The following is a 27,090-nucleotide window of genomic DNA, read 5'->3' as shown; positions in this document are numbered from 1 at the left end:
CTTAACATTCACACTGTCCTATATGCAGAGAACATGATATTAACTTATTCCATTATTGACTGATGGATTTAATGATGGATTTAGTTGGGGGGAATATATATTTTGGCCAATTGGAAATTCATCAAAATAAAACCAGTATCTAAGTGTCACATAGATCTAACTGAAGCTCCTCCTCCTGTCCCTCTCTCAGTTTCAGAGTTGTATTAAATTGCTCCTCCAGCACCTCCTCTCCTCATCCTCCAAACCCTCTCATCTGACCCTCATCAGCCTCTCAAGTGACAAGGCCACTCTCAGCACACACTGACAACATGCTGGGGACCCTCTGCACTCTCATCACCGCTCTAACATGTAAGGAGGCTGACTAACTGCAGCTCCGGCCTCGTGTTGGATTCATCAGTCTGTGTGTTTCTCTTGACTCCGTGTGGTCTTGTTGTTTCCAGGTGTGAGTGGTGTGACGGTGGTGACACAGAAGCCTCCTGTTGTGACCGTGAGGAAAGGAGAGACAGTCACCATGGACTGTAACTTGGGGACTGTTACTGGCAGCGCTGCTCGCTGGTATAAACAGATTCCAGGAGATGTTCCTCAGTTTGTACTGATGTCTTATCATGGATGGAGCTCTCCAACCTATGGTTCTGGTTTCTCTTCTCCCAAATTCACATCCACTCATCAGTCGACATCAGATTATCGTTTGATCATAAACAACGTGGAGGAGGGAGACTCTGCTGTTTATTACTGTCAAACATGGGATGGCTCTGCTAGTGAACACGTATCACTATGATTTACACTGTGACAAAAACCTCCTCACTTCACACTTCTGCTTTTTCTCCTGCTGACACATGTTGACTGTGAAGCCATCAGGTGATGCTCTCTGTACACAGAAGTTCAAACATCTGATTATACGTTTATATAATATTACAAAATGTAAATGTTAAAACATCCCCGATTATTTTCCTGGATAACTACATAATCTAAATATTTCTGTTTTTGATATGATTTATCAAAAAAACGTACACCACTAAAGCACAAATCGTGATCTCAGTAAAGCTTTTAAAATTGCTGGAATGATTATTGTCTGCATAAAATACTAATATAACTTTCCGCTCATCATTAAACAATCAGTTAACAGGAAGTGAGCAACAAAGTATCAATTTGTTCATTTGTGGATTTAAAATTCCTCAAAGTAATAAAATGGTGATGCACATCTCGTGATGGTTGAGGTGATTAGTTATTCTTTACCAATCTAACTGCTACCAACTACCCTTCCTTAATTTAAATGCTTCATTCCTCAAAGTGTGATGATTTATACAATTTCCAAAAATTACACAATAAATTCGAGTTCTAATCAGAGCAGCTCACAAACAGGACGTCAGCAGAAATGTTCTCTGTGAAATAACATCAGTTTTAACCCACAGGTATTAAACTCCCATGTTTAATACTGCAGATAATGTGACAGCTTAGTTAGGAATAATTAAATGACCTGTTTGTATATTTTTCTAACAGATGCATTGTTGTCTTTTTAGCATTTGTCATTGGAGATTTAGAGGCAACTGAAGTTTTCACACTCTGACTCATGGGAAAGAGAAAACTTGTTGTATATGTTCCCCTCCATGTCTCCAGTTTCCACACATACTGCTGATTAGATTAAAACCTTATTTTAAATAGAGCTAATACTCGTCATTTATATTTAATAAGGGCTATAAATAAGGAGCACAGGTACACTGGTGCATCCTGGGAAGTTCAAAATTCATATTCAGTTTCTACAGGTTTTGTAAGAACGTTACTACATTGATTCACTAAACCAAAATAAGGGAAAACAAATTTTGCTCTGAAACATTTTGTACCTTTTCAAGTATTAAGTAAATTTTACAGACAAAAACAGAAACAAACTTTGCTGTCATTTGTGTTGAGAAACGTTACAGCAGAATCAGGCGCTGGTGAATTTATTGTTAATGACATCAAAATATCATTGTCTCAGCTGCAGTGAGAACAAACTATTTCAGACGTGTTTTGTACTTAAGGATTTTTTATTGAAAGCAACAGTTGCAAAGTTGATAGAACACCACCACCCAACCCTCACAACGTGTGTCACAAGCATACAAATGCATTTCCTGAATGAAACAAAGCACAAACAGGAGAAAAGAAGCAGGTTTTAAATGGTCATTCTGCTCCTCTGTTATTCTTCAGTGGTGCAGACGGACTTGTTGATGTTTTTCTCTGACGTCTGGGAGCCCAGAGACACTTTACATGTGTAAATCTTGTCCATGTTCCAGTCTGACGTCTGGATGGCCAGATAGCTGCTGATTTTGAAAGTCTGGTCCGGTTGGTGGACGGCGGTGCTGGTAGAGATCCCACTGCTCACTGGGCTCCCATCGACCAACCAGGTCACTTCTGCAAAAGGCACAGGCTGACTGGACAGACAGAGCAGACTGGCTTTGTTGGAGCTGAGCTCAGCACTGGACGGAGGGAAGACAGTCAGGACAGGAGGAGAGAGGCTGGAGCCTGGAAATACAACAAGGACATTAATTACTATAAATACACTGATTGATGGAAAACATGACAGTCTCAGTGAAGGATAAAGAGTTTTCATGCTGCAAAAGCATTGACAATATTTACAGTTTATCTTTTTTAATTAACACTATTTACAGAATATAATCCATAAGTCTCTCACTACATTATTCATTCATTGATTGTGTCTAACAAAATCAAATTGTTTACCAATACAACTTTTTCATTCAGTGTGAGAAATTATTACATTTCAGTTCTTACTTTTTCTGTTTATCTAACAACCAAAGATATTTTCAAAAAGTATTAAAAATCAAAACTAATCATTTAAACCAAACAACAAATACAGTGGATCATCACTGTTTATGTAAGTGTAAATATATTTTACAAAGATTACATTTCTCACAACATGTGGAACAGAATAGTATATAAATATATTCTTATTAAAAACAATCGAATCATTCGTAGAAAACATTTCCAGTCTTGTGATGATTGGCACATTTCTGTGTCAAATACAAACTGTGGTATCAAGGCAAAGCTGGTATACAAAAACATAAGAATCTTAAATTCACCAAATAAAATGTTACATTTTTTAAGAAACTATCAACACACATTTATTATTTTCTGTTCATTTTGGTCGGAGTCAAAATATCAATTGTGTTTATTGAGGAGTTAAAAAGTTCTTACCAGTCACAATCAGCTTGGTCCCTTGTCCGAATACCACAGTGATTCAGTTTGTGCACATGGCTGTACAAAAACCTCCTGACGCTCTCTGAGGGGAGTGGAGCTGAAACTTCCTGTTGAGACCAACGTTCACTGTGAACGTCTCATTCTCTTCATCACTCTGTTTATCTTCCAAAATAAAAAAATGTGCTGTACTTGTTTTAAACATTGTGTCTGCAGGAGAATTTATTGAATCACCCTCAATGTTTTCTTGACTTATAGTGTTTGATGTTGGTCGAGTGTGTTGACAGCAGCTGTGTGTCCCTCACTGAGGTTTTTGTCACAGTGTAAATCACTGTGATACGTTTTCACTAGCAGAGCTGTCCCATGTTTGACAGTAATAAACAGCAGAGTCTCCCTCCTCCACGTTGTTTATGATCAAACGATAATCTGATGTCGACTGATGAGTGGATGTGAATTTGGGAGAAGAGAAACCAGAACCATAGGATGGAGAACTATGACCATGATAAAACCTCAGGACATACTGAGGAACTCCTCCTGGAATCTGTTTATACCAGTGAGCATAGGTGTTAGTAACAGTCCCCAGGTTACAGTCCATGGTGACTGTCTCTCCTTTCCTCACGGTCACAACAGGAGGCTTCTGTGTCACCACCGTCACACCACTCACACCTGGAAACAACAAGACCACACGGAGTCAAGAGAAACACACAGACTGATGAATCCAACACGAGGCCGGAGGTGCAGTAAGTCAGCCTCCTTACATGTTAGAGCGGTGATGAGAGTGCAGAGGGTCCCCAGCATGTTGTCAGTGTGTGCTGAGAGTGGCCTTGTCACTTGAGAGGCTGATGAGGGTCAGATGAGAGGGTTTGGAGGATGAGGAGAGGAGGTGCTGGAGGAGCCATTTAATACAACTCTGAAACTGAGAGAGGGACAGGAGGAGGAGCTTTGATTGAGTCTGCATGGTTTGTAATGTGAACTTTGATCCTCTTTATGGAGAAATGTTTCAGTTATCCATTATTCTCAGTTAAGGTGAATACTTTCATTGATTTGTGTGTTTTACAGTGTTTCCCAATTTTGCAAACTTAAACGGATAGTTCACCCAAAAAAGAAAATTCACTTATTATTCACCACTATGCATATGGAGGGGAGGGTGAAGTGTTTGAATCCACAAAACACTTTTGGATTTCAGGGATCAACAGCGCTGCAGCCAAATCCAACATGACATAAAAGGAGGTAATTTATATCATGTTTTTAGTCTGAATGTTCTCTGTGATCTACGTGTGAACCTGGCTCCAGAGGAGGATATCAGAGGATATTAAGACTAAAAACATGGTGTAAATGAAGCTGTTTCAGGTTCGATTTGAATGCCAGGGCTTACGGACACTTGGATGACATCACAGGAGCTGTATGGAGAACTGATATGTATTTTTTCAGTAATGAGTTAATTTAAATTTTTGGTGAACTATCCCTTTAAGTCAGTTAAACTCACCTTCATCAAGATTTGAATTAGTCAACAACAATCATCTATTTAGGATATGAACATATTTTAAACACTTCACAGTTAAAATGTCTATGATTGACCAAATAGCACTTATTAAAACAGTGGTGTGTTTGCAGTCAGGGACAGTTTCCTATCATTCTACACAGGTCTGACCCTTGACCTTTTCATTTACATGAAGTTATAAATCAGGAGAGGCGGCCTGCAGGTGCATCCTGGGTAGGAAGAGGGTGATGTTGAGAGGTTACGCTTCACTGATAAAAACTCTGTTTCAGTTAAAGCTCATTTGACTGTTCTGACGTGTCAACTGCTCATGAAATCACATTGTTTGTTTTGTATTGACTGATTCGTGAATGTGACGGAATGAAGCATGACAGTGTAAGTAAACGATGAATAATTTTCATATTGCTGAAGAGTCTAAAATGTTCACATTCGTTTTTTAATTGATGTGAGGGTGGCATGTATTTCTTTACTTTTAAATATAGGTAGGCATGGTATGCATCATTTAAGATTTAGGTGGGGACTAATTTAATAAAGATTTAAATGGTTTAAAGAAATGTCAATCACCAACGTCACACATCTTAGAGCAGTGATGAGAGTGCAGATTGTTGTCAGTGTAAGTTGTGGTGATTGTTGCACTGGATCGTTGATAGAAAGGCACAGGGGGGGGGGGGGGGGGGGGGGGGGCTCATGCTTCAACACCCTGGTCTCATCTGCAGGATGCACCTGAAGGCCTCCTGTCTTTATATAGCTTCATGTAAATCAGGAGGTTCAGAGTCAATTCACTGGACTGGAAACAGATGAAGTTATTAGTATTAGTCAGTTCTAGCTTATGAATATTCATTGTGAAAATATGTACATGTGCTTGTGTCCGGTAATAGATGCCTCATTTTAAGTTGCAGTAAACGTATTAATCTCCCATCTCCTGTTACTCAAACTGAAACAAAGAAATGTGAAGATTCAAACGTTGCACAAACCAGCATGAGTGACATCTGTAGGATCTTGGACAAATCTTTTGGAAACGATGACCAGAAGTGAGTCGGTTAGTGAACCATGAGTTTAACCACAGCTCCTCATCCGGTCAGTCACTCTGTTGACTGGAGAGTTGATCCTTTTCTTTTCAGGCATCACAAATTCTGGAAATATTATTGGTCACCTCACTCTGCACAAAAACACACACCAGAGAGTAACAAGTAGATAAGTTCAGAACATCTTCACCGGCACAAATGACAATTCCAGGTTTAATATCAAGGTGTTTTCGTTTTTAATGCAGCAGCGTCTCTCCATGACTCACTTTCCTCCCTCCCAGAATGCACCTGCACGTCTCCTCTCTCGTAGCTCCATGTGAATAAAGAGGTCGGGGGTCAGTGAAATCCCAAAGTTTAAAAGGAAAAGCGGTGAACCACCTTCATGATATTACATCCAACACAACATTCACTCTTTCCTATATGCGGAAAACATTATATGAACATACTCAATTATTGACTGAAGGATTTAATGATGTATTAAATTGGTGGGAATATATATTTTTGCAACTTGAAATTCATCAACATAAAACCAGTATCTAAGTGTCATATAGATCTAACTGAAGCTCCTCCTCCTTCCCTCTCTCAGTTTCAGAGTTGTATTAAATTGCTCCTCTATCACCTCCTCTCCTCATCTTCCAAACCCTCTCATCTGACCCTCATCAGCCTCTCAAGTGACAAGGCCACTCTCAGCACACACTGACAACATGCTGGGGACCCTCTGCACTCTCATCACCGCTCTAACATGTAAGGAGGCTGACTTACTGCAGCTCCGGCCTCGTGTTGGATTCATCAGTCTGTGTGTTTCTCTTGACTCCGTGTGGTCTTGTTGTTTCCAGGTGTGAGTGGTGTGACGGTGGTGACACAGAAGCCTCCTGTTGTGACCGTGAGGAAAGGAGAGACAGTCACCATGGACTGTAATGTGGGGACTGTTACTGACAGCTCTGCTCGCTGGTATAAACAGATTCCTGGAGGAGTTCCTCAGTTTGTACTGAGGTTTTATCATGGGATGAGCTCTCCATCCTATGGTTCTGGTTTCTCTTCTCCCAAATTCACATCCACTCATCAGTCAACAACAGATAATCGTTTGATCATAAGCAACGTGGAGGAGGGAGACTCTGCTGTTTATCACTGTAGCACATGGGACAGCTCTGCTAAAGAATGGGTATCACAGTGATTTACACTGTGACAAAAACCTCCCCACTTAACACTTCTGCTTTTTCTGTTGCTGACACATGTTGACTGAGTGTGAAGCCATCAGATGATGCTCTCTGTACACAGAAGTTGAAACATCTGATCATTAGTATACAGTGCCTTGCATAAGTATTCACCCCCCTTGGACTTTTTCCCATTATGTACTGTTACTAACTGGAATTCAAATAGACTTAAATAAACTTTTTCCCGTTTGATCAACAAAACATGCATAGTACTTTGGAGGTGCAAAATAAATTTTATTGTGACACAAACAATAATGAGAACAAAAAAGTTGACATCTGTTGGGTGCATAAGTATTCACCCCCCTGTGTCAATACTTGGTAGAACCCCCTTTCGCTGCAATTACAGCTGCAAGTCTTTTGGGGTATGTCTCTACCAGCTTTGCACATCTAGAGATGGAAAGGTTTGTCCATTCTTCTTGGCAAAAAAGATGAAGCTCAGTCAGATTGGATGGAGACCGTCTGTGAACCGCAATCTTCAAGTCTTGCCATAGATTCTCTATTGGATTGAGGTCTGGGCTTTGACTGGGCCATTTTAAGACATTAACATTCTTTAATCCAAACCATTCCTTTGTAGCTCTGGCTGTATGTTTAGGGTCATTGTCCTGCTGGAAGATGAACCTCCGCCCCAGTCTCAAGTCTTTTGCAGACTGCATCAGATTTTCTTCAAGGATTTCCCTGTATTTGGCTCCATCCATCTTTCCCTCTATTCTGACCAGTTTCCCTGTACCTGCTGAAGAGAAGCATCCCCACAGCATGATGCTACCACCACCATGTTTCACTGTTGGGATGGTGTGCTCAGGGTGATGGGCAGTGTTGGGTTTTCGCCACACATAGCGTTTTGCATTGAGGCCAAAGAGTTCAATTTTGGTCTCATCTGACCAGAGCACCTTCTTCCACATGTTTGCTGGGTCTCCCACATGGCTTCTGGCAAACTCCAAACGGGATTTTTTATGGATCCCTTTCAACAATGGCTTTCTTCTTGCCACTCTTCCATAAAGGCCAGATTTGTGGAGTAGACGACTAATAGTTGTCCTGTGGACAGATTCTCCCACCTCAGCCGTCAAACATGGGACGACTCTGCTAAAGAAGAGGTATCACAGTGATTTACACTGTGACAAAAACCTCAGTGAGGGACACACAGCTGCTGTCAACACACCCAACCAACATCAAACACTATAAATCAAGAAAACATTGAGGGTGATTCTATAAATTCTCCTGCAGACACAATGTTTGAATCAAGTGCAGCACATTTTTTTATTTTGGAAGATAAACAGAGTGATGAAGAGAATGAGACGTTCACAGTGAACGTTGGTCTCAACAGGAAGTTTCAGCTCCACTCCCCTCAGAGAGCGTCAGGAGGTTTTTGTACAGCCATGTGCACAAACTGAATCACTGTGGTATTCGGACAAGGGACCAAGCTGATTGTGACTGGTAAGAACTTTTTAACTCCTCAATAAACACAATTGATATTTTGACTCCGACCAAAATGGACAGATCATAATAAATGTGTGTTAAAATTTTTTACATTTTATTTGGTGAATTTAAGATTCTTATGTTTTTGTATACCAGCTTTGCCTTGATACCACAGTTTGTATTTGACACAGAAATGTGCCAATGATCACAAGACTGGAAATGTTTTCTACGATAATAAGAATATACTTATATACTATTCTGTTCCACATGTTGTGAGAAATTTAATCTTTGTAAAATATATTTACACTTACATAAACAGTGATGATCCACTGTATTTGTTGTTTGGTTTAAAGGATTAGTTTTTAATTTGAATACTTTTTGAAAAGATCTTTGGTTGTTAGATAAACAGAAAAAGTAAGAACTGAAATGTAATAATTTCTCACACTGAATGAAAAAGTTGTATTGGTAAACAATTTGACTTTGTTAGACACAATGAATGAATGAATAATCTAATGAGAGACTTATGGATTATATTCTGTCAATAGTGTTAATTAAAAAAGATAAACTGTAAATATTGTGAATGCTTCTGGAGCATGAAAACTCTTTATCCTTCGCTGAGACTGTCATGTTTTCCATCAATCAGTGTATTTATAGTAATTAATGTCCTTGTTGTATTTCCAGGCTCCAGCCTCTCTCCTCCTGTCCTGACTGTCTTCCCTCCGTCCAGTGCTGAGCTCTGCTCCAACAAAGCCAGTCTGCTCTGTCTGTCCAGTCAGTCTGTGCCTTTTGCAGAAGTCACCTGGTTGGTCGATGGGAGCCCAGTGAGCAGTGGGATCTCTACCAGCACCGCCGTCCACCAACCGGACCAGACTTTCAAAATCAGCAGCTATCTGGCCATCCAGACGTCAGACTGGGACATGGACAAGATTTACACATGTAAAGTGTCTCTGGGCTCCCAGACGTCAGAGAAAAACATCAACAAGTCCGTCTGCACCACTGAAGAATAACAGAGGATCAGAATGACCATTTAAAACCTGCTTCTTTTCTCCTGTTTGTGTTTTGTTTCATGCAGGAAAATGTCTTTATATGCTTGTGACACACATTGTGAGGGTTGGGTGGTGGTGTTCTATCAACTTTGCAACTGTTGCTTTCAATAAAAAACATTCTGAACAAAACACGTCTGAAATAGTTTGTTCTCACTGCAGCAGAGACAATGATATTTTGATTTCATTAACAATAACTTCACCAGTGCCTGATTCTGTTGCAACGTTTCTAAACACAAATGACAGCAAAGTTTGTTTCTGTTTGTTTCTGTAAAATGTACTTAATACTTGAAAAGGTACAAAATGTCTCAGTGAGCAAAATGAGTTTTCCCTTATTTTGGTTTAGTGAATCAATGTAGTAACGTTCTTACAAAACCTGTAGAAACTGAATCTGAATTTTTAACTTCCCTGGATGCACCTGTGCATCCGCTCTCCTTATTTATAGCCCTTATTAAATATAAATTACGAGTGTTAGCTCTCTTTAAAATAATGTTTTAATCTAATCAGCAGTATGTGTGGAAACTGGAGACATGGAGGAGAACATATACAACAAGTTTTCTCCTTCCCAGGACTCAGAGTGTGAAAACTTCAGTTGCCTCTGAATCTCCAATGACAAATGCTAAAAAGGCAACAATGCATCTGTTAGAAAAAGAAACAAACAGGTCATTTAATTATTCCTAACTAAGCTGTCACATTATCTGCAGTATTAAACATGGGGGTTTAATACCTGTGGGTTAAAACTGATGTTATTTCTCAGATAACATTTCTGTTGACGTCCTGTTTGTGAGCTGCTAAGGAATGGTAAAGCAGTTAGATTGGTAAAGAATAACTAATAACCTCAACCATCACTAGATGTGAGTCACCATTTTACTACTTTGAGGAATTTTAAATCCAAAAATGAACAAATTGATACTTTGTTGCTCACTTCCTGTTAACTGATTGTTTAATGATGAGTGGAAAGTTATTTGTATTTTCTGCAGCAATTCCAGCAATTTTAAAAGCTTTACTAAGATCACGATTTGTGCTTTCGTGGTGTACTTTTTTTGATAAATCATATTGAAAACAGAAATATTTAGATTATGTAGTAATCCAGAAAAATAATCTGGGATGTTTTAACATTTACATTTGTGATATTATATAAACGTATAATCAGATGTTTCAACTTCTGTGTACAGAGAGCATCACCTGATGGCTTCATAGTCAACATGTGTCAGCAGGAGAAAAAGCAGAAGTTTTAAGTGAGGAGGTTTTTGTCACAGTGTAAATCACTGTGATACAGCTTCACTAGCAGAGGTATCCCATGTGCTACAGTGATAAACAGCAGAGTCTCCCTCCTCCACGTTGTTTATGGACAAACGATATTCTGATGTCGACTGATGAGTGGATGTGAATTTGGGAGAAGAGAAACCAGAACCATAGCTTGGAGAACTATGACCATGATAATACCTCAGGACATACTGAGGAACTCCTCCTGGAATCTGTTTGTACCAGCTAGCATAGGTGTTAGTAACAGTCCCCAGGTTACAGTCCATGGTGACTGTCTCTCCTTTCCTCACGGTCACAACAGGAGGCTTCTGTGTCACCACCGTCACACCACTCACACCTGGAAACAACCAGAGCACACGGAGTCAAGAGAAACACACAGACTGATGAATCCAACACGAGGCCGGAGCTGCAGTAAGTCAGCCTCCTTACATGTTAGAGCGGTGATGAGAGTGCAGAGGGTCCCCAGCATGTTGTCAGTGTGTGCTGAGAGTGGCCTTGTCACTTGAGAGGCTGATGAGGGTCAGATGAGAGGGTTTGGAGGATGAGGAGAGGAGGTGCTGGAGGAGCAATTTAATACAACTCTGAAACTGAGAGAGGAACAGGAGGAGGAGCTTCAGTTAGATCTATTTGACACTTAGATGATGGTTTTATGTTGATGAATTTCCAAGTTGCAAAAATATATATTCCCACCAATTTAATACATCATTAAATCCTTAAGTCAATAATTGAGTATGTTCATATAATGTTTTACGCATATAGGAAAGAGTGAATGTTGTGTTGGATGTATTATCATGAAGTTGGTTCAAGACTTTTCCTTTTAAACTTTGGGATTTCAATGACCCCCGACCTCTTTGTTCACATGGAGCTACGAGAGAGGAGACGTGCAGGTGCATTCTGGGAGGGAGGAAAGTGAGTCATGGAGAGACGCTTCTGCACTAAAAATGCAAACACCTTGATATTAAACCTGGAAGTGTCATTTGTGCCGGTGAAGATGTTCTGAACTTATCCACTTGTTACTCTCTGGTGTGTGTTTTTGTGCAGAGTGAGGTGACCAATAATATTTCCAGAATTTGTGATGCCTGAAAAGAAAAGGATCAACTCTCCAGTCAACAGAGTGACTGACCGGATGAGGAGCTGTGGTTAAACTCATGGTTCACTAACCGACTCACTTCTGGTCATCGTTTCTATTAGATTTCTAAAAGATCCTACAGATGTCACTCATGCTGGTTTGAGCAACGTTTGAATCTTCACATATCTTTGTTTCAGTTTGAGTAACAGGAGATGGGAGATTAATACGTTTTCTGCAACTTAAAATGAGGGTCGTCTATTGCCGGACACAAGCACATGTACATATTTTCACAATGAATATTCATAAGCTAGAACTGACTAATACTAATAACTTCATCAGTTTCCAGTCCAGTGAATTGACTCTGAACCTCCTGATTTACATGAAGCTATAAAGAGAGGAGGACTTCAGGTGCATCCTGCAGATGAGACCGGGGTGTTGAAGCATGAGCCCCCCCCCCCCCCCCCCCCCCCCCCCCGTGCCTTTCTCTCAACGATCCAGTGCAACGATCACTACAACTTACACTGACTACTGTCTGCACTCTCATCACTGCTCAATCGCGTCGCTTAGGGCGGGGGGCCTGGCGCCACCTAGTGTCAAAACTGAGAAGTACAATACAGTGGGCCATAGTCCATTACATTACAATTCATTTAGCTGACGCTTTTATCCAAAGCGATTTACAATCAGTTCAAGGGAAGGGGAGAGCGGGGTAATGTGAGACACCCCCTGTATCTAGGCAACGGACACAATTGTGGTCATGTGATCATTAAGTTTTCAAGCCCCTCCCATCCCCACCCTTGCCATGAAGGAGAAGTTGGTGCAGGTGAAAGTAAATTTTCTTGCATCAACTGTTGTGTCAAAACAAATAGATTCAGGTAGAAAAACTTATATCATACATGTTGGTGAACTTTCAACATATAAAATCATTTGATTGATGCTAGCTGAAGATTAGCCTGAATTGCTAAGAGATGTGAGACATGTAGCACAAGTTAGGTTTAGTCTTAAACATATTTTTGTGTAATATTACATTACATATGTTTTATTGTTAATGCCATAAACATTGTATAAAAGCCATCATTTCTAGAAACTACACCAGGAAGACAACCTGGGGCCAAACACCCCTCGCAGAGATGGAGAGTGCAGCCGCTGAGGTCATGCAAGGAAAGAAGTCCTTAAGAAAAGCTGGACGGGATAGAAATATTGAAAAGACAACCCTCAAAAGATTCCTAAAGAAAAAAGAGAAAGGGAAAGTAAAATCAGTTGCCTTGGGTGCAGTAACTGAGGCAAAGTGAATATTCACAGATGAGATGGAGGTGCCGTGAACTGGCATTTGAAAATGCAGAGAAAAACAATATCCCTGTCCCTGCCAATTGGACAGAGAAACAATGTGCAGGTAAGCTAGGGTGTGCTAGAGATCACATGAATCATAATAATCATAAATGTGCTTAATTGACCTATTACAACATGTGTTGTTATGTTAGTTTTAAAGTGGAAAAAGTAAGTGGATCACTTTACCCCCTTGATTTCTCTGGTCTGTCTCACTTTACCCCTAAGCTGGGGTAAAGTGAGAAACAAGACCACTTTTTTAAAAACAATCATATTTTTTTAAATGTCTTCAGGACAAAGGACAACTGCCCTTTGTCCTGAAGACATTCTGATAATTTCCATTGCTAGGAAACATCCTGAATTAATGGGAAATGTGTAAATTTTACTGATATATAATTTTAGCTCCGCTAGAGGGGAGCAAATGTAAAAACAATTCTCATATTACCCCGCTCTCCCCTTCCCGAGGGTACAAACCCAGACCAACAAGAATCAAGAAAGTACAATTTCTTCAAAAATATAGCAAAACTACAAAGTTCTATAAGTAGGTGCCATTTAAGTGCTACGAAATTATTAGTTTAGAAAAAAAAAAAAATAAAAAATTTTTTTTTTTTTTTTTTAAATTTTAAATTTTAATTTTTTTGAGGCGGGCCAATTTAAAATGGATGGCGGGCCGCAGATGGCCCGCGGGCCGTAGTTTGGACACCCCTGACTTAAATGATCCATACCATGCCTACCTAACTATATTAAAAAGTAAAGAAACACACGCCACCTTCAGGTCAATTAAAATACAAATGTGAAAATGTTCGACTCTTCTGCAGCATGGAAATTATTCATCATTTACTAACACTGTCATGGTTCATTCTGTTACATTCACACATTTTTCAATAGAAAACAAACAATGTGATTGTATGAGCAGTTGACACGTCAGAATAATCAAATGAGCTGCAACTGAAACAGAGTTTTTGTCAGTGAAGCGTAACCTCTCAACCTCACCCTTGTCCTACCCAGGATGCACCTGCAGGCCGCCTCTCTTGATTTATAACTTCATGTAAATGAAAAGGTCAAGGGTCAGACCTGTGTAGAATGATAGGAAACTGTCCCTGACTGCAAACACACCACTGTTTTAATAAGTGCTATTCGGAAAATCATAGACATTTTAACTGTGAAGTGTTTAAATTATGTTCATGTCCTAAATAGAGGATTGTTGTTGACTAATTAAAATCTTAATGAAGGTGATTTTAACTGTGACCTAAGTTGATGGATCAGCCAAAATTTAAAATGTTCTCATTCCTGAACAAATACCTATCCATCCTCCATTCAGCTCCTGTGAAGTCATCCAAGTGTCTGTAAGCCATGAGATTCATATCCAGTGTTGGGGAGTAACGGATAACATGTTACGTATTTAGAATACAAATTATGAGTAACTTCATTTCCGTTACAGTTACAATTTAAATAGAAGCTATTCAGAATACAGTTACATTGTTGAAATCAATGGATTACTAATGGTACTTCTCTGTTTCACGAGTTTATTCACTCTCCATATAAATCAATGGAAATGACGCAAATGCAGCTCGTATATCCACCGGAGGCAAAGCCCCCAGGAAGCAGCTGGCCACCAAGGCTGCTCGTAAGAGCGTCCCTGCTCCGGCGGTGTGAAGAAGCCTCACCGTTACAGGCCAGGTACCGTGGCTCTGAGAGAAATCTGTCGCTACCAGAAATCTACGGAGCAGCGGATCCGCAAGCTGCCCTTCCAGCGCCTGGTCAGAGCAATCGCTCAGGATTTCAAGACCGACCTGCGCTTCCAGAGCTCCGCTGTCATGGCTCTGCAGGAGGCCAGCGAGGCTTACCTGGTCGGCCTGTTCGAGGACACCAACCTGTGCGCCATCCACGCCAAGAGGGTTACCATCATGCCCAAGGACATCCAGCTGGCCCGCCGCATCCACAGAGAGAGAGCTTAAACTGCTGCTGCTCCACTGACTATAACAACGCCGCATTCCTACTACTTATGAAATGAATTCAATGTGGAAGTAATCCAAGTACTCAGAGTCCGTTACTAAGATTAGTTAATGAAACGGAATACGTTAAAGATTACATTTTTGGGCATGTTTTCTGTATTCTGTAGCGAAATATGTTTTGAAAGTACCCTTCCCAACACTGTTCATATCTCACCTGAAACAGCTTCATTTACACCATGTTTTAAGTCTTAATATCCTCTGATATCCTCGTCTGGAGCCACGTTCACACGTAGATCACAGAGAACATTCAGATTTAAAACATGGTGTAAATTACCTGCTTTCGAGTTATGTTGAATTTGCTGCAGTGCTGTTTACCCCTGAAATCTAAACACAGTGGTGAATAATGAGTGAATTTTAATTTTTGTGTGAACTATCCCTTTAAGTTTGCAAAATTATGGAAACAATGTAAAACACACAAATCAATGAAAGTATTCACCTACAGTGAGAAAAATAGCTGAATGAATTATTTATCCATAAAGAGGATCAAAGTTCAAATTACAAACGATGCAGACTCAACCAAAGCTCCTCCTCCTGTTCCTCTCTCAGTTTCAGAGTTGTATTAAATGGCTCCTCCAGCACCTCCTCTCCTCATCCTCCAAACCCTCTCATCTGACCCTCATCAGCCTCTCAAGTGACAAGGCCACTCTCAGCACACACTGACAACATGCTGGGGACCCTCTGCACTCTCATCACCGCTCTAACATGTAAGGAGGCTGACTTACTGCACCTCCGGCCTCGTGTTGGATTCATCAGTCTGTGTGTTTCTCTTGACTCCGTGTGGTCTTGTTGTTTCCAGGTGTGAGTGGTGTGACGGTGGTGACACAGAATCCTCCTGTTGTGACTGTGAGGAAAGGAGAGACAGTCACCATGGACTGTAACCTGGGGACTGTTACTGACAGCTCTGCTCGCTGGTACAAACAGATTCCAGGAGGAGTTCCTCAGTTTGTCCTGAGGTTTTATCGTACCTATAGTTCACCAACCTTTGGTTCTGGTTTCTCTTCTCCCAAATTCACATCCAATCATCAGTCAACATCAGATTATCGTTTGATCATAAACAGCGTGGAGGAGGGAGACTCTGCTGTTTATCACTGTCAAACATGGGACAGCTCTGCTAGTGAAAACGTATCACAGTGATTTACGTTGTGACAAAAACCTCAGTGAGGGACACACAGCTGCTGTCAACACACCCGACCAATATCAAACACTATAAGTCAAGAAAACATTGAGGGTGATTGAATAAATTCTCCTGCAGACACAATGTTTGAAACAAGTGCAGCAGTTTTTCATATTTGGCAATAAACAGAGTGATGAAGAGAATGAGACGTTCAAAGTGAACGTTGGTCTCAACAGGAAGTTTCAGCTCCACTCCCCTCAGAGAGCGTCAGGAGGTTTTTGTACAGCCATCTGCACAAACTGAATCACTGTGGTATTCGGACAAGGGACCAAGCTGATTGTGACTGGTAAGAACTTTTTATTTGATCAATAAACACTATTGATATTTTGTCTTCTGCCCAAATGGAGAGAAAAGAATAAATGTGTGTTTATGGATTCTGTAAAATATTTAACATTTTATTTGCTGAATTTAAGATGCTTATATTTTTGTGTACCAGCTTTTCCTTTATACCACAGTTTTTATTTGACTCAGAAATGTGCAAATGATCACAAGACTGGAAATGTTTTCTACAAAGGATTTGCCTGTTTTTTATGAGAATATACTTATATAATATTCTGTTCCACATGATGTGAGAAATTTAATCTTTGTAAAATATATTTACCTTTACTATAACAATGATGATCCACTGTCTGTGTTGTTTGGTTCATGGGTTCAATTTTCAACGTATCTGAATTCTCTTTTTGTAAAAATCATCATTAGATAAATAGAAAAAGTAAGCACTAAAATGTCATAATTTATCTCACTGACTGAAATAGATGTTTTGGAAAACAAATATGATTTAGTTAGACACAATCAATGAATGTATTAATGTTTAGAAAGACTTATGGATCTTATACAATTAACATTGTTAATTAAAAAAGACCAACTGTAAATATTGTCAATGCTTCTGCAGCATGAAAACTCTTTATCCTTCACTGAGACTGTCATGTTTTCCATCAATCAGTGTATTCCTAGTACTTAATGTCCTTGTTGTATTTCCAGGCTCCAGCCTCTCTCCTCCTGTCCTGACTGTCTTCCCTCCGTCCAGTGCTGAGCTCAGCTCCAACAAAGCCAGTCTGCTCTGTCTGTCCAGTCAGTCTGTGCGTTTTGCAGAAGTCACCTGGTTGGTCGATGGGAGCCCAGTGAGCAGTGGGATCTCTACCAGCACCGTTGTCCAACAACCGGACCAGACTTTCAAAATCAGCAGCTATCTGTCCATCCAGACGTCAGACTGGAACATGGAAAAGATTTACACATGTAAAGTGTCTCTGGGCTCCCAGACGTCAGAGAAAAACATCAACAAATGTGTCTGCACCACTGAAGAATAACAGAGGAGCAGAATGACCATTTAAAACCTGCTTCTTTTCTCCTGTTTGTGTTTTGTTTCAAGCAGGAAAATGTGTTTGTATGCTTGCGACACACATTGTGAGGGTTGGATGGTGGTGTTCTATCAACTTTGCAACTGCTGCTTTCAATAAAAAATCATTCTGAACAAAACACGTCTGAAATAGTTTGTTCTCACTGCAGCTGAGACAATGATATTTTGATTTCATTAACAATAACTTCACCAGCGCCTGTTTCTGCATTTTGTCTGAATTTTCATCCTCGGAAGCATCACCTCACCACCCTTTTTTTCTCATTCCCAGGATGCACCTGTGCATCCGCTCTCCTTATTTATAGCCCTAATTAAATAATAATGAAGAGTGTCAGTTCTCTTTAAAATAATGTTTTAATCTAATCAGCAGTATGTGTTGAAACTGGAGACATGGAGGGGAACATATACAACAAGTTTTCTCCTTCCCAGGAGTAAGAGTGTGAAAACAGTTGACTCTGGTTCTCCAATGACAAATGCTAAAAAGGCAACAATGCATCTGTTAGAAAAAGAAACAAACAGGTGATTTAATTATTCCTAACTAAGCTGTCACATTATCAGCAGTATTAAACATTGGTGTTTAATACCTGTGGGTTAAAACTGATGATATTTCACTAATAACATTTCTGTTTACGTCCTGTTTGTGAGCTGCTCTGATTAGAACTTGAATTTATTTAGTAATTTCATGAAATCGTATTAATCATCACACATTGATGAATGAAGCATATAAATGAAGGAATGGTAAAGCAGTTAAATTGATATAGAATAACTGATCACCTCAACCATCACTAGATGTGAGTCACACTTTTATTAAATTGAGGAGTTTTAAATCCACAAATTAACAAATTGATTCTTTGTCGCTCACTTCCTGTTCATTGATTGCATCATGATGAGTGGAAAGTTATATTAAAAACTTTTCTGACAACAACAATTATTTAAAACATTTAAAAAGCTTTTCTGAGATTATGATTTGTGCTTTAGTGTTGTTAAAGCCTATCATATATAAAATCACAAAAAATAAGATTTGTGTAGTAATCCAGAAAAATAATAAGGGATGTTTTGACATTTACATGTTGTTATATTATATATACGTATAATCAGATGTTTCAACTTCTGTGTACAGAGAGCATCACCTGATTGCTTCACAGTCAACATGTGTCAGCAGGAGAAAAAGCAGAAGTGTTAAGTGAGGAGGTTTTTGTCACAGTGTAAATCACTGTGATATGTTTTCACTAGCAGAGCTGTCCCATGTGTTACAGTAATAAACAGCAGAGTCTCCCTCCTCCACGTTGTTTATGGACAAACGATATTCTGTTGTTGACTGATGAGTGGATGTGAATTTGGGAGAAGAGAAACCAGAACCATAGGTTGGAGAGCTATTTCCATGATAAAACCTCAGTACAAACTGAGGAACTCCTCCTGGAATCTGTTTATGCCAGTTAGCAGAGTTAGTACCAGTCCCCAGGTTACAGTCCATGGTGACTGTATCTCCTTTCCTCACGGTCACAACAGGAGGCTTCTGTGTCACCACCGTCACACCACTCACACCTGGAAACAACAAGACCACACGGAGTCAAGAGAAACACACAGACTGATGAATCCAACACGAGGCCGGAGCTGCAGTTAGTCAGCCTCCTTACATGTTAGAGCGGTGATGAGAGTGCAGAGGGTCCCCAGCATGTTGTCAGTGTGAGCTGAGAGTGGCCTTGTCACTTGAGAGGCTGATGAGGGTCAGATGAGAGGGTTTGGAGGATGAGGAGAGGAGGTGCTGGAGGAGCAATTTAATACAACTCTGAAACTGAGAGAGGGACAGGAGGAGGAGCTTCAGTTAGATCTATTTGACACTTAGATACTGGTTTTATGTTGATGAATTTCCAAGTGGCAAAGATATATATTCCCCCCAATTAAATCCATCATTAAATCCATCACTCACTAATTGAATATGTTCATATAATGTTCTCTGCATATAGGACAGTGTGAATGTTAAGATGAATATAAGATTTGATTACAGGATCTAAATTGATATCACAGAAACGTTTTGTGTTGGATGTAATATAATGAAGTTGGTTCAAGACTTTTCCTTTAAACTTTGGGATTTCACTGACCCCCGACCTCTTTGTTCACATGGAGCTACGAGAGAGGAGGCGTGCAGGTGCATTCTGGGAGGGAGGAAAGTGAGTCATGGAGAGACGCTGCTGCACTTAAAACGCAAACACCTTGATATTAAACCTGGAATTGTCATTTGTGCCGGTGAAGATGTTCTGAACTTATCCACTTGTTACTCTCTGGTGTGTGTTTTTGTGCAGAGTGAGGTGACCGATAATATTTCCAGAATTTGTGATGCCTGAAAAGAAAAGGATCAACTCTCCAGTCAACAGAGTGACTGACCGGATGAGGAGCTGTGGTTAAACTCATGGTTCACTAACCGACTCACTTCTGGTCATCGTTTCTAAAAGATTTGTCCAAGATCCTACAGATGTCACTCATGCTGGTTTGTTCAGCGTTTGAATCTTCACATATCTTTGTTTCAGTTTGAGTAACAGGAGATGGGAGATTAATACGTTTACTGCAACTTAAAATGAGGGTCGTCTATTGCCGGACACAAGCACATGTACATATTTTCACAATGAATATTCATAAGCTAGAACTGACTAATACTAATAACTTCATCAGTTTCCAGTCCAGTGAATTGACTCTGAACCTCCTGATTTACATGAAGCTATATAAAGACAGGAAGACTTCAGGTGCATCCTGCAGATGAGACCGGGGTGTTGAAGCATGAGCCCCCCCCCGTGCCTTTCTATCAACGATCCAGTGCAACGATCACCACAACTTACACTGACTACTGTCTGCACTCTCATCACTGCTCTAAGATGTGTGACGGTGGTGATTGACATTTCTTTAAACCATTGAAATCTTTTTATGAAATTAGTCCCCACCTTCATCACTTAAATGATGCATACCATGCCTACCTACCTATATTACAAAGTAAAGAAACACACGCCACCTTCAGGTCAATTAAAATACAAATGTGAACATTTTCGACTCTTCTGCAGCATGGAAATTATTCATCGTTTACTTACACTGTCATGCTTCATTCTGTCACATTCACGAATCAGTCAATACAAAACAAACAATGTGATCTCATCAGCATTTGACACGTCAGAACAGTCAAATGAGCTTTAACTGAAACAGAGTTTTTATCAGTGAAGCGTAACCTCTCAAGCTCACCCTCTTCCTACCCAGGATGCACCTGCAGGCCGCCTCTCCTGATTTATAACTTCATGTAAATGAAAAGGTCAAGGGTCAGACCTGTGTAGAATGTTAGGAAACTGTCCCTGACTGCAAACACACCACTGTTTTAATAAGTGCTATTTGGTCAATCATAGACATTTTAACTGTGAAGTGTTTAAAATATGTTCATATCCTAAATAGATGATTGTTGTTGACTAATTAAAATCTTGATGAAGGTGATTTTAACTGACTTAAAGGGATAGTTCACCAAAAATTTAAAATTAACTCATTACTGAAAAAATACATATCAGTTTTCTATACAGCTCCTGTGATGTCATCCAAGTGTACGTAAGCACTGACATTCAAATCTCACCTGAAACAGCTTCATTTACACCATGTTTTTAGTCTTAATATCCTCTGATATCCTCCTCTGGAGCCAGGTTCACACGTAGATCACAGAGAACATTCAGACTAAAAACATGATATAAATCACCTCCTTTTATGTCATGTTGGATTTGGCTGCAGCGCTGTTGACCCCTGAAATCCAAAAGTGTTTTGTGGATTCAAACACTTCACCCTCCCCTCCATATGCATAGTGGTGAATAATAAGTGAATTTTCTTTTTTGGGTGAACTATCCGTTTAAGTTTGCAAAATTGGGAAACACTGTAAAACACACAAATCAATGAAAGTATTCACCTTAACTGAGAATAATGGATAACTGAAACATTTCTCCATAAAGAGGATCAAAGTTCACATGACAAACCATGCAGACTCAACCAAAGCTCCTCCTCCTGTTCCTCTCTCAGTTTCAGAGTTGTATTAAATGGCTCCTCCAGCACCTCCTCTCCTCATCCTCCAAACCCTCTCATCTGACCCTCATCAGTCTCTCAAGTGACAAGGCCACTCTCAGCTCACACTGACAACATGCTGGGGACCCTCTGCACTCTCATCACCGCTCTAACATGTAAGGAGGCAGACTTACTGCAGCTCCGGCCTCGTGTTGGATTCATCAGTCTGTGTGTTTCTCTTGACTCTGTGTGGTCTTGTTGTTTCCAGGTGTGAGTGGTGTGACGGTGGTGACACAGAAGCCTCCTGTTGTGACTGTGAGGAAAGGAGAGACAGTCACCATGGACTGTAACCTGGGGACTGTTACTAACAGCGCTGCTCGCTGGTATAAACAGATTCCAGGAGGAGTTCCTCAGTTTGTACTGTGGTTTTATCATGGATCGACCTCTCCAACCTTTGGTTCTGGTTTCTCTTCTCCCAAATTCACATCCACTCATCAGTCGACATCAGATTATCGTTTGTCCATAAACAGCGTGGAGGAGGGAGACTCTGCTGTTTATCACTGTCAAACATGGGACAGCTCTGCTAGTGAAAACGTATCACAGTGATTCACACTGTGACAAAAACCTCAGTGAGGGACACACAGCTGCTGTCAACACACTCGACCAACATCAAACACTATAAGTCAAGAAAACATTGAGGGTGATTGAATAAATTCTCCTGTAGACACAATGTTTGAAACAAGTGCAGCAGTTTTTCATATTTTGGAAATAAACAGAGTGATGAAGAGAATGAGACGTTCACAGTGAACGTTGGTCTCAACAGGAAGTTTCAGCTCCACTCCCCTCAGAGAGCGTCAGGAGGTTTTTGTACAGCCATGTGCACAAACTGAATCACTGTGGTATTCGGACAAGGGACCAAGCTGATTGTGACAGGTAAGAACTTTTTAACTCTTATATATTTTGCCTCAGACCAAAATGGGTAGAAAATAATAAACGTGTGTTTATAGATTCTGTACAATATTTAACATTTTATTTGGTGAATTTAAGATTCTTATGTTTTTGTATACCAGCTTTGCCTTGATACCACACTTTTTATTTGACACAGAAATGTGCCAATGATCACAAGACTGGAAATGTTTTCTACAAATGATTTGCCTGTTTTTAATAAGAATATACTTATATACTATTCTGTTCCACATGTTGTGAGAAATGTAATCTTTGTAAAATATATTTATCTTTACATAAACAGTGATGATCCACTGTATTTCTTGTTTGGTTTAAATGATTAGTTTTTAATTTTAATTCTCTTTTTGAAAATATCTTTGGTTGTTAGATAAACAGAAGAACTAAGAACTGAAATGTAATAATTTCTCACACTGAATGAAAAAGTTGTATTGGTAAACAATTCGATTTTGTTAGACACAATCAATGAATGAATAATGTAGTAAGAGACTTATGGATTATATTCAGTAAATAGTGTTAATTAAAAAAGATAAACTGTAAATATTGTCAATGCTTCTGCAGCATTAAAACTCTTTATCCTTCACTGAGACTGTCATGTTTTCCATCAATCAGAGTATTCCTAGTACTTAATGTCCTTGTTGTATTTCCAGGCTCCAGCCTCTCTCCTCCTGTCCTGACTGTCTTCCCTCCGTCCAGTGCTGAGCTCAGCTCCAACAAAGCCAGTCTGCTCTGTCTGTCCAGTCAGTCTGTGCCTTTTGCAGAAGTCACCTGGTTGGTCGATGGGAGCCCAGTGAGCAGTGGGATCTCTACCAGCACCGCCGTCCACCAACCGGACCAGACTTTCAAAATCAGCAGCTATTTGTCCATCCAGACGCCAGACTGGAACATGGACAAGATTTACACATGTAAAGTGTCTCTGGGCTCCCAGACGTCAGAGAAAAACATCAACAAGTCCGTCTGCACCACTGAAGAATAACAGAGGAGCAGAATGACCATTTAAAACCTGCTTCTTTTCTCCTGTTTGTGTTTTGTTTCATGGAGGAAAATGCGTTTGTATGCTTGTGACACACGTTGTGAGGGTTGGGTGGTGGTGTTCTATCAACTTTGCAGCTGTTGCTTTCAATAAAAAATCATTATGAACAAATCACGTCTGAAAGAGTTTGTTCTCACTGCAGCGGAGACAATGATATTTTGATATCAGTAACAATAACTTCACCAGCGCCTGATTCTGCTGTAACGTTTCTCAACACAAATGACAGAAAAGTTGTTTCTGTTTTTGTGAGTAAAATGTTGTTAATACTACAAAAGGTACAAAATGTCTGAGAGAGCAAAATGAGTTTTCCCTTATTTTGGTTTAGTGAATCAATGTAGTAACGTTCTAATGAAACCTGTAGAGCCTGAATCTGAATTTTGTACTTCCCAGGATGCACCAGTGTACCTGTGCTCCTTATTTATAGCCCTTATTAAATATAAATGACGAGTGTTAGCTCTATTTAAAATAATGTTTTAATCTAATCAGCAGTATGTGTTGAAACTGGAGACATGGAGGAGAACATATACAACAAGTTTTCTCCTTCCCATGAGTCAGAGTGTGAAAACGTCAGTTGACTGAATCTCCAATGACAAATGCTAAAAAGGCAACAATGCATCTGTTAGAAAAAGAAACAAACAGGTCATTTAATTATTCCTAACTAAACTGTCACATTATCTGCAGTATTAAACATGGGGGTTTAATACCTGTGGGTTAAAACTGATGTTATTTCTCAGATAACATTTCTGCTGACGTCCTGTTTGTGAGCTGCTCTGATTAGAACTTGAATTTATTGTGTAATTTTTTGACATTGTATAAATCATCACACTTTGAAGAATGAAGCATTTAAATTAAGGAAGGGTAGTTGGTAGCAGTTAGATTGGTAAAGAATAACTAGTCACCTCAACCATCACGAGATGTGCATCACCATTTTATTACTTTGAGGAATTTTAAATCCACAAATGAACAAATTGATACTTTGTTGCTCACTTCCTGTTAACTGATTGTTTAATGATCAGAATCAGAATCAGAATCAGAAGTATTTTATTGCCAAGTAGGTTTACACCTACAAGGAATTTGCTATGGTAATAGGTGCTTACAATTAACATAGAAACATAAAAACGCAATAAATACAACATACATAGGTAAGCAATGAAAAATAGAAAACCAGTATATATTTACTCACTGTTTACTTCTTATTTACTCGTTTTTTTCCAATATCTATACAAAGTAACATTTATTTCGACATAAACATTACTGAATAAAAATATATAAAAGATAAAAAATGTAAAAAGTGATATGCAAAATGCAAAACAGTAAACAGTGTCCGATTGCAATATGCAATGTGATGCAGTATAGTATAATATGATGTAATGTGTTCATTTAACAAATCCTAAAGGTGAGGGGGCGGAATAAAAGTCTGAGTCAGGTGGGGGTCCCGGGCCTTGTTTATGAGGCCAACTGCAGCCGGGAAGAAGCTGGTCTTGTGGCGGGAGGTTTTGGTCCTGATGGCCCGCAGCCTCCTGCCCGAGGGAAGAACCTCAAATAGTTTGTGACCCGGGTGGGAGGGATCAGCCACAATCTTACCTGCACGCCTCAGGGACCTAGAGGCAAACAGGTCCTGAAGAGATGGCAGATTGCAGCCGATCACCTTCTCAGCAGAACGGATGATCCGCTGCAGCCTCCTTTTGTCATTGGCAGTGGCAGCAGCGAACCAGATGGAGATGGAGGAGGTGAGGATGGACTCGATGATGCAGGTGTAGAAGTGCACCATCATTGTCTTTGGCAGGTTGAATTTCTTCAGCTGCCGCAGGAAGTACATCCTCTGCTGACCTCTTTTGGTGATGGAGCTGATGTTCAGCTCCCATTTGAGGTCCTGGGAGATGATGGTGCCCAGGAAGCGGAAGGACTCCGCAGTGACGACTGGGGCGTCTCTCAGGGTGATGGGGGTGGGTGGGGCTGGGTTCCTTCTGAAGTCCACAACCATCTCCACTGTTTTCCGAGCGTTGAGCTCCAGGTTGTTCTGGTCACACCAGGTCACCAGATGGGCAATCTCCCCTGTAGGCGGACTCATCCCCATCAGAGATGAGCCCAATGAGGGTGGTATCATCCGCGAACTTAAGGAGTTTGACGGACTGGTGACTGGAGGTGCAGCTGTTGGTATACAGGGAGAAGAGAAGAGGGGAAATAACACAGCCTTGAGGGGAACCGGTGCTGATGGATCTGAGTTCAGAGACATGCTTCCCCAGCCTCACGCGTTGCCTCCTGTCAGACAGGAAGTCTGTGATCCACCTGCAGGTGGAGTCAGGCACACTCAGCTGGGAGAGCTTCTCCTGTAGCAGATTCGGGATGATAGTGTTGAAGGCATAGCTGAAGTCCACAAACAGGATCCTGGCGTAGGTTCCTGAGGAGTCCAGGTGATGGAGGATGAAGTGGAGGGCCAGGTTGACTGCATCGTCTACAGACCTGTTGGCTCTGTAGGCAAACTGCAGGGGGTCCAGGAGAGGGTCAGTGATGGCTTTGAGGTGACGAAGCACGAGGCGCTCAAATGCCTTCATCACCACAGAGGTCAGGGCGACGGATGATGAGCGGAAAGTTATATTAGTATTTTATGCAGACAATAATCATTCCAGCAATTTTAAAAGCTTTACTGAGATCATAATTTGTGCTTTAGTGGTGTACTTTTTTTTGATAAATCATATCAAAAACAGAAATATTTAGATTATGTTAGTTATCCAGGAAAATAATCTGGGATGTTTTAACATTTACATTTTGTAATATTATATAAACGTATAATCAGATGTTTGAACTTCTGTGTACAGAGAGCATAACCTGATGGCTTCACAGTCAACATGTGTCAGCAGGAGAAAAAGCAGAAGTGTTAAGTGAGGAGGTTTTTGTCACAGTGTAAATCACTGTGATATGTTTTCACTAGCAGAGCCATCCCATGTTTGACAGTAATAAACAGCAGAGTCTCCCTCCTCCACGTTGTTTATGATCAAATGATAATCTGATGTCGACTGATGAGTGGATGTGAATTTGGGAGAAGAGAAACCAGAACCATAGCTTGGAGAGCTCCATCCATGATAAGACCTCAGTATATGCTGGGGAACTCCTCCTGGAATCTGTTTATACCAGTTAGCAGAGCTGCCAGTAACAGTCCCCAGGTTACAGTCCATGGTGACTGTATCTCCTTTCCTCACGGTCACAACAGGAGGCTTCTGTGTCACCACCGTCACACCACTCACACCTGGAAACAACAAGACCACACGGAGTCAAGAGAAACACACAGACTGATGAATCCAACACGAGGCCGGAGGTGCAGTAAGTCAGCCTCCTTACATGTTAGAGCGGTGATGAGAGTGCAGAGGGTCCCCAGCATGTTGTCAGTGTGTGCTGAGAGTGGCCTTGTCACTTGAGAGGCTGATGAGGGTCAGATGAGAGGGTTTGGAGGATGAGGAGAGGAGGTGCTGGAGGAGCAATTTAATACAACT

General features: G+C 40.4%; 5 protein-coding genes across 10 annotated transcripts in view; 3 read left to right on the top strand and 2 right to left on the bottom strand.

The window, feature by feature from the left end:
• LOC128459296 (tetraspanin-10) overlaps nucleotides 1-15,855 on the bottom strand; it is a 30,451-nt gene extending 14,596 nt beyond the window's left edge. Inside the window, exon 1 of the mRNA XM_053444424.1 lies at nucleotides 15,778-15,855. The gene's annotated coding sequence lies outside the window, so the exon portion shown is untranslated. The remainder of the gene's footprint in view (nucleotides 1-15,777) is intronic.
• LOC128459302 (immunoglobulin lambda-1 light chain) lies at nucleotides 192-9,514 on the top strand. Of its 3 annotated transcripts, XM_053444434.1 has the most exons (5): nucleotides 6,304-6,456; nucleotides 6,549-6,844; nucleotides 7,988-8,021; nucleotides 8,328-8,357; nucleotides 9,021-9,514. In XM_053444434.1, exons 1-5 carry the CDS (start codon nucleotides 6,417-6,419, stop codon nucleotides 9,344-9,346), a joined length of 726 nt encoding a protein of 241 aa, XP_053300409.1. In that variant the 5' UTR covers nucleotides 6,304-6,416; the 3' UTR covers nucleotides 9,347-9,514. The 3 variants fall into 3 exon arrangements, with proteins under 3 accessions (XP_053300408.1, XP_053300409.1, XP_053300407.1); XM_053444433.1 differs by lacking the exons at nucleotides 6,304-6,456; nucleotides 6,549-6,844; nucleotides 7,988-8,021 and adding exons at nucleotides 192-348; nucleotides 441-770; XM_053444432.1 differs by lacking the exon at nucleotides 7,988-8,021 and having other exon boundaries at nucleotides 6,549-6,878.
• LOC128459300 (immunoglobulin lambda-1 light chain) lies at nucleotides 2,006-27,090 on the bottom strand. Of its 4 annotated transcripts, none has more exons than XM_053444429.1 (4): nucleotides 26,939-27,090; nucleotides 26,520-26,846; nucleotides 3,190-3,222; nucleotides 2,006-2,499 (listed from the first exon to the last, which is right to left on the bottom strand). In XM_053444429.1, exons 1-4 carry the CDS (start codon nucleotides 26,976-26,978, stop codon nucleotides 2,174-2,176), a joined length of 726 nt encoding a protein of 241 aa, XP_053300404.1. In that variant the 5' UTR covers nucleotides 26,979-27,090; the 3' UTR covers nucleotides 2,006-2,173. The 4 variants fall into 4 exon arrangements, with proteins under 4 accessions (XP_053300404.1, XP_053300406.1, XP_053300405.1 ...); XM_053444431.1 differs by lacking the exons at nucleotides 26,520-26,846; nucleotides 26,939-27,090 and adding exons at nucleotides 18,805-19,128; nucleotides 19,221-19,378; XM_053444430.1 differs by lacking the exons at nucleotides 26,520-26,846; nucleotides 26,939-27,090 and adding exons at nucleotides 10,660-10,985; nucleotides 11,078-11,235 and having other exon boundaries at nucleotides 3,190-3,223.
• Nucleotides 15,603-17,705, top strand: LOC128459303 (immunoglobulin lambda-1 light chain). Its single transcript, XM_053444435.1, has 4 exons — nucleotides 15,603-15,759; nucleotides 15,852-16,181; nucleotides 16,486-16,515; nucleotides 17,211-17,705. Exons 1-4 carry the CDS (start codon nucleotides 15,720-15,722, stop codon nucleotides 17,534-17,536), a joined length of 726 nt encoding a protein of 241 aa, XP_053300410.1. The 5' UTR covers nucleotides 15,603-15,719; the 3' UTR covers nucleotides 17,537-17,705.
• LOC128459304 (immunoglobulin lambda-1 light chain) lies at nucleotides 21,622-23,710 on the top strand. The gene is made up of 4 exons (XM_053444437.1): nucleotides 21,622-21,779; nucleotides 21,872-22,201; nucleotides 22,507-22,536; nucleotides 23,217-23,710. Exons 1-4 carry the CDS (start codon nucleotides 21,740-21,742, stop codon nucleotides 23,540-23,542), a joined length of 726 nt encoding a protein of 241 aa, XP_053300412.1. The 5' UTR covers nucleotides 21,622-21,739; the 3' UTR covers nucleotides 23,543-23,710.

Source organism: Pleuronectes platessa, chromosome 16 (assembly GCF_947347685.1).
Source record: "Pleuronectes platessa chromosome 16, fPlePla1.1, whole genome shotgun sequence".
Taxonomy (NCBI): Eukaryota; Metazoa; Chordata; class Actinopteri; order Pleuronectiformes; family Pleuronectidae; genus Pleuronectes; species Pleuronectes platessa.
The sequence above is the reverse complement of the archived record's forward strand: the minus strand, read 5'-3'. Positions and strand labels throughout refer to the sequence as shown.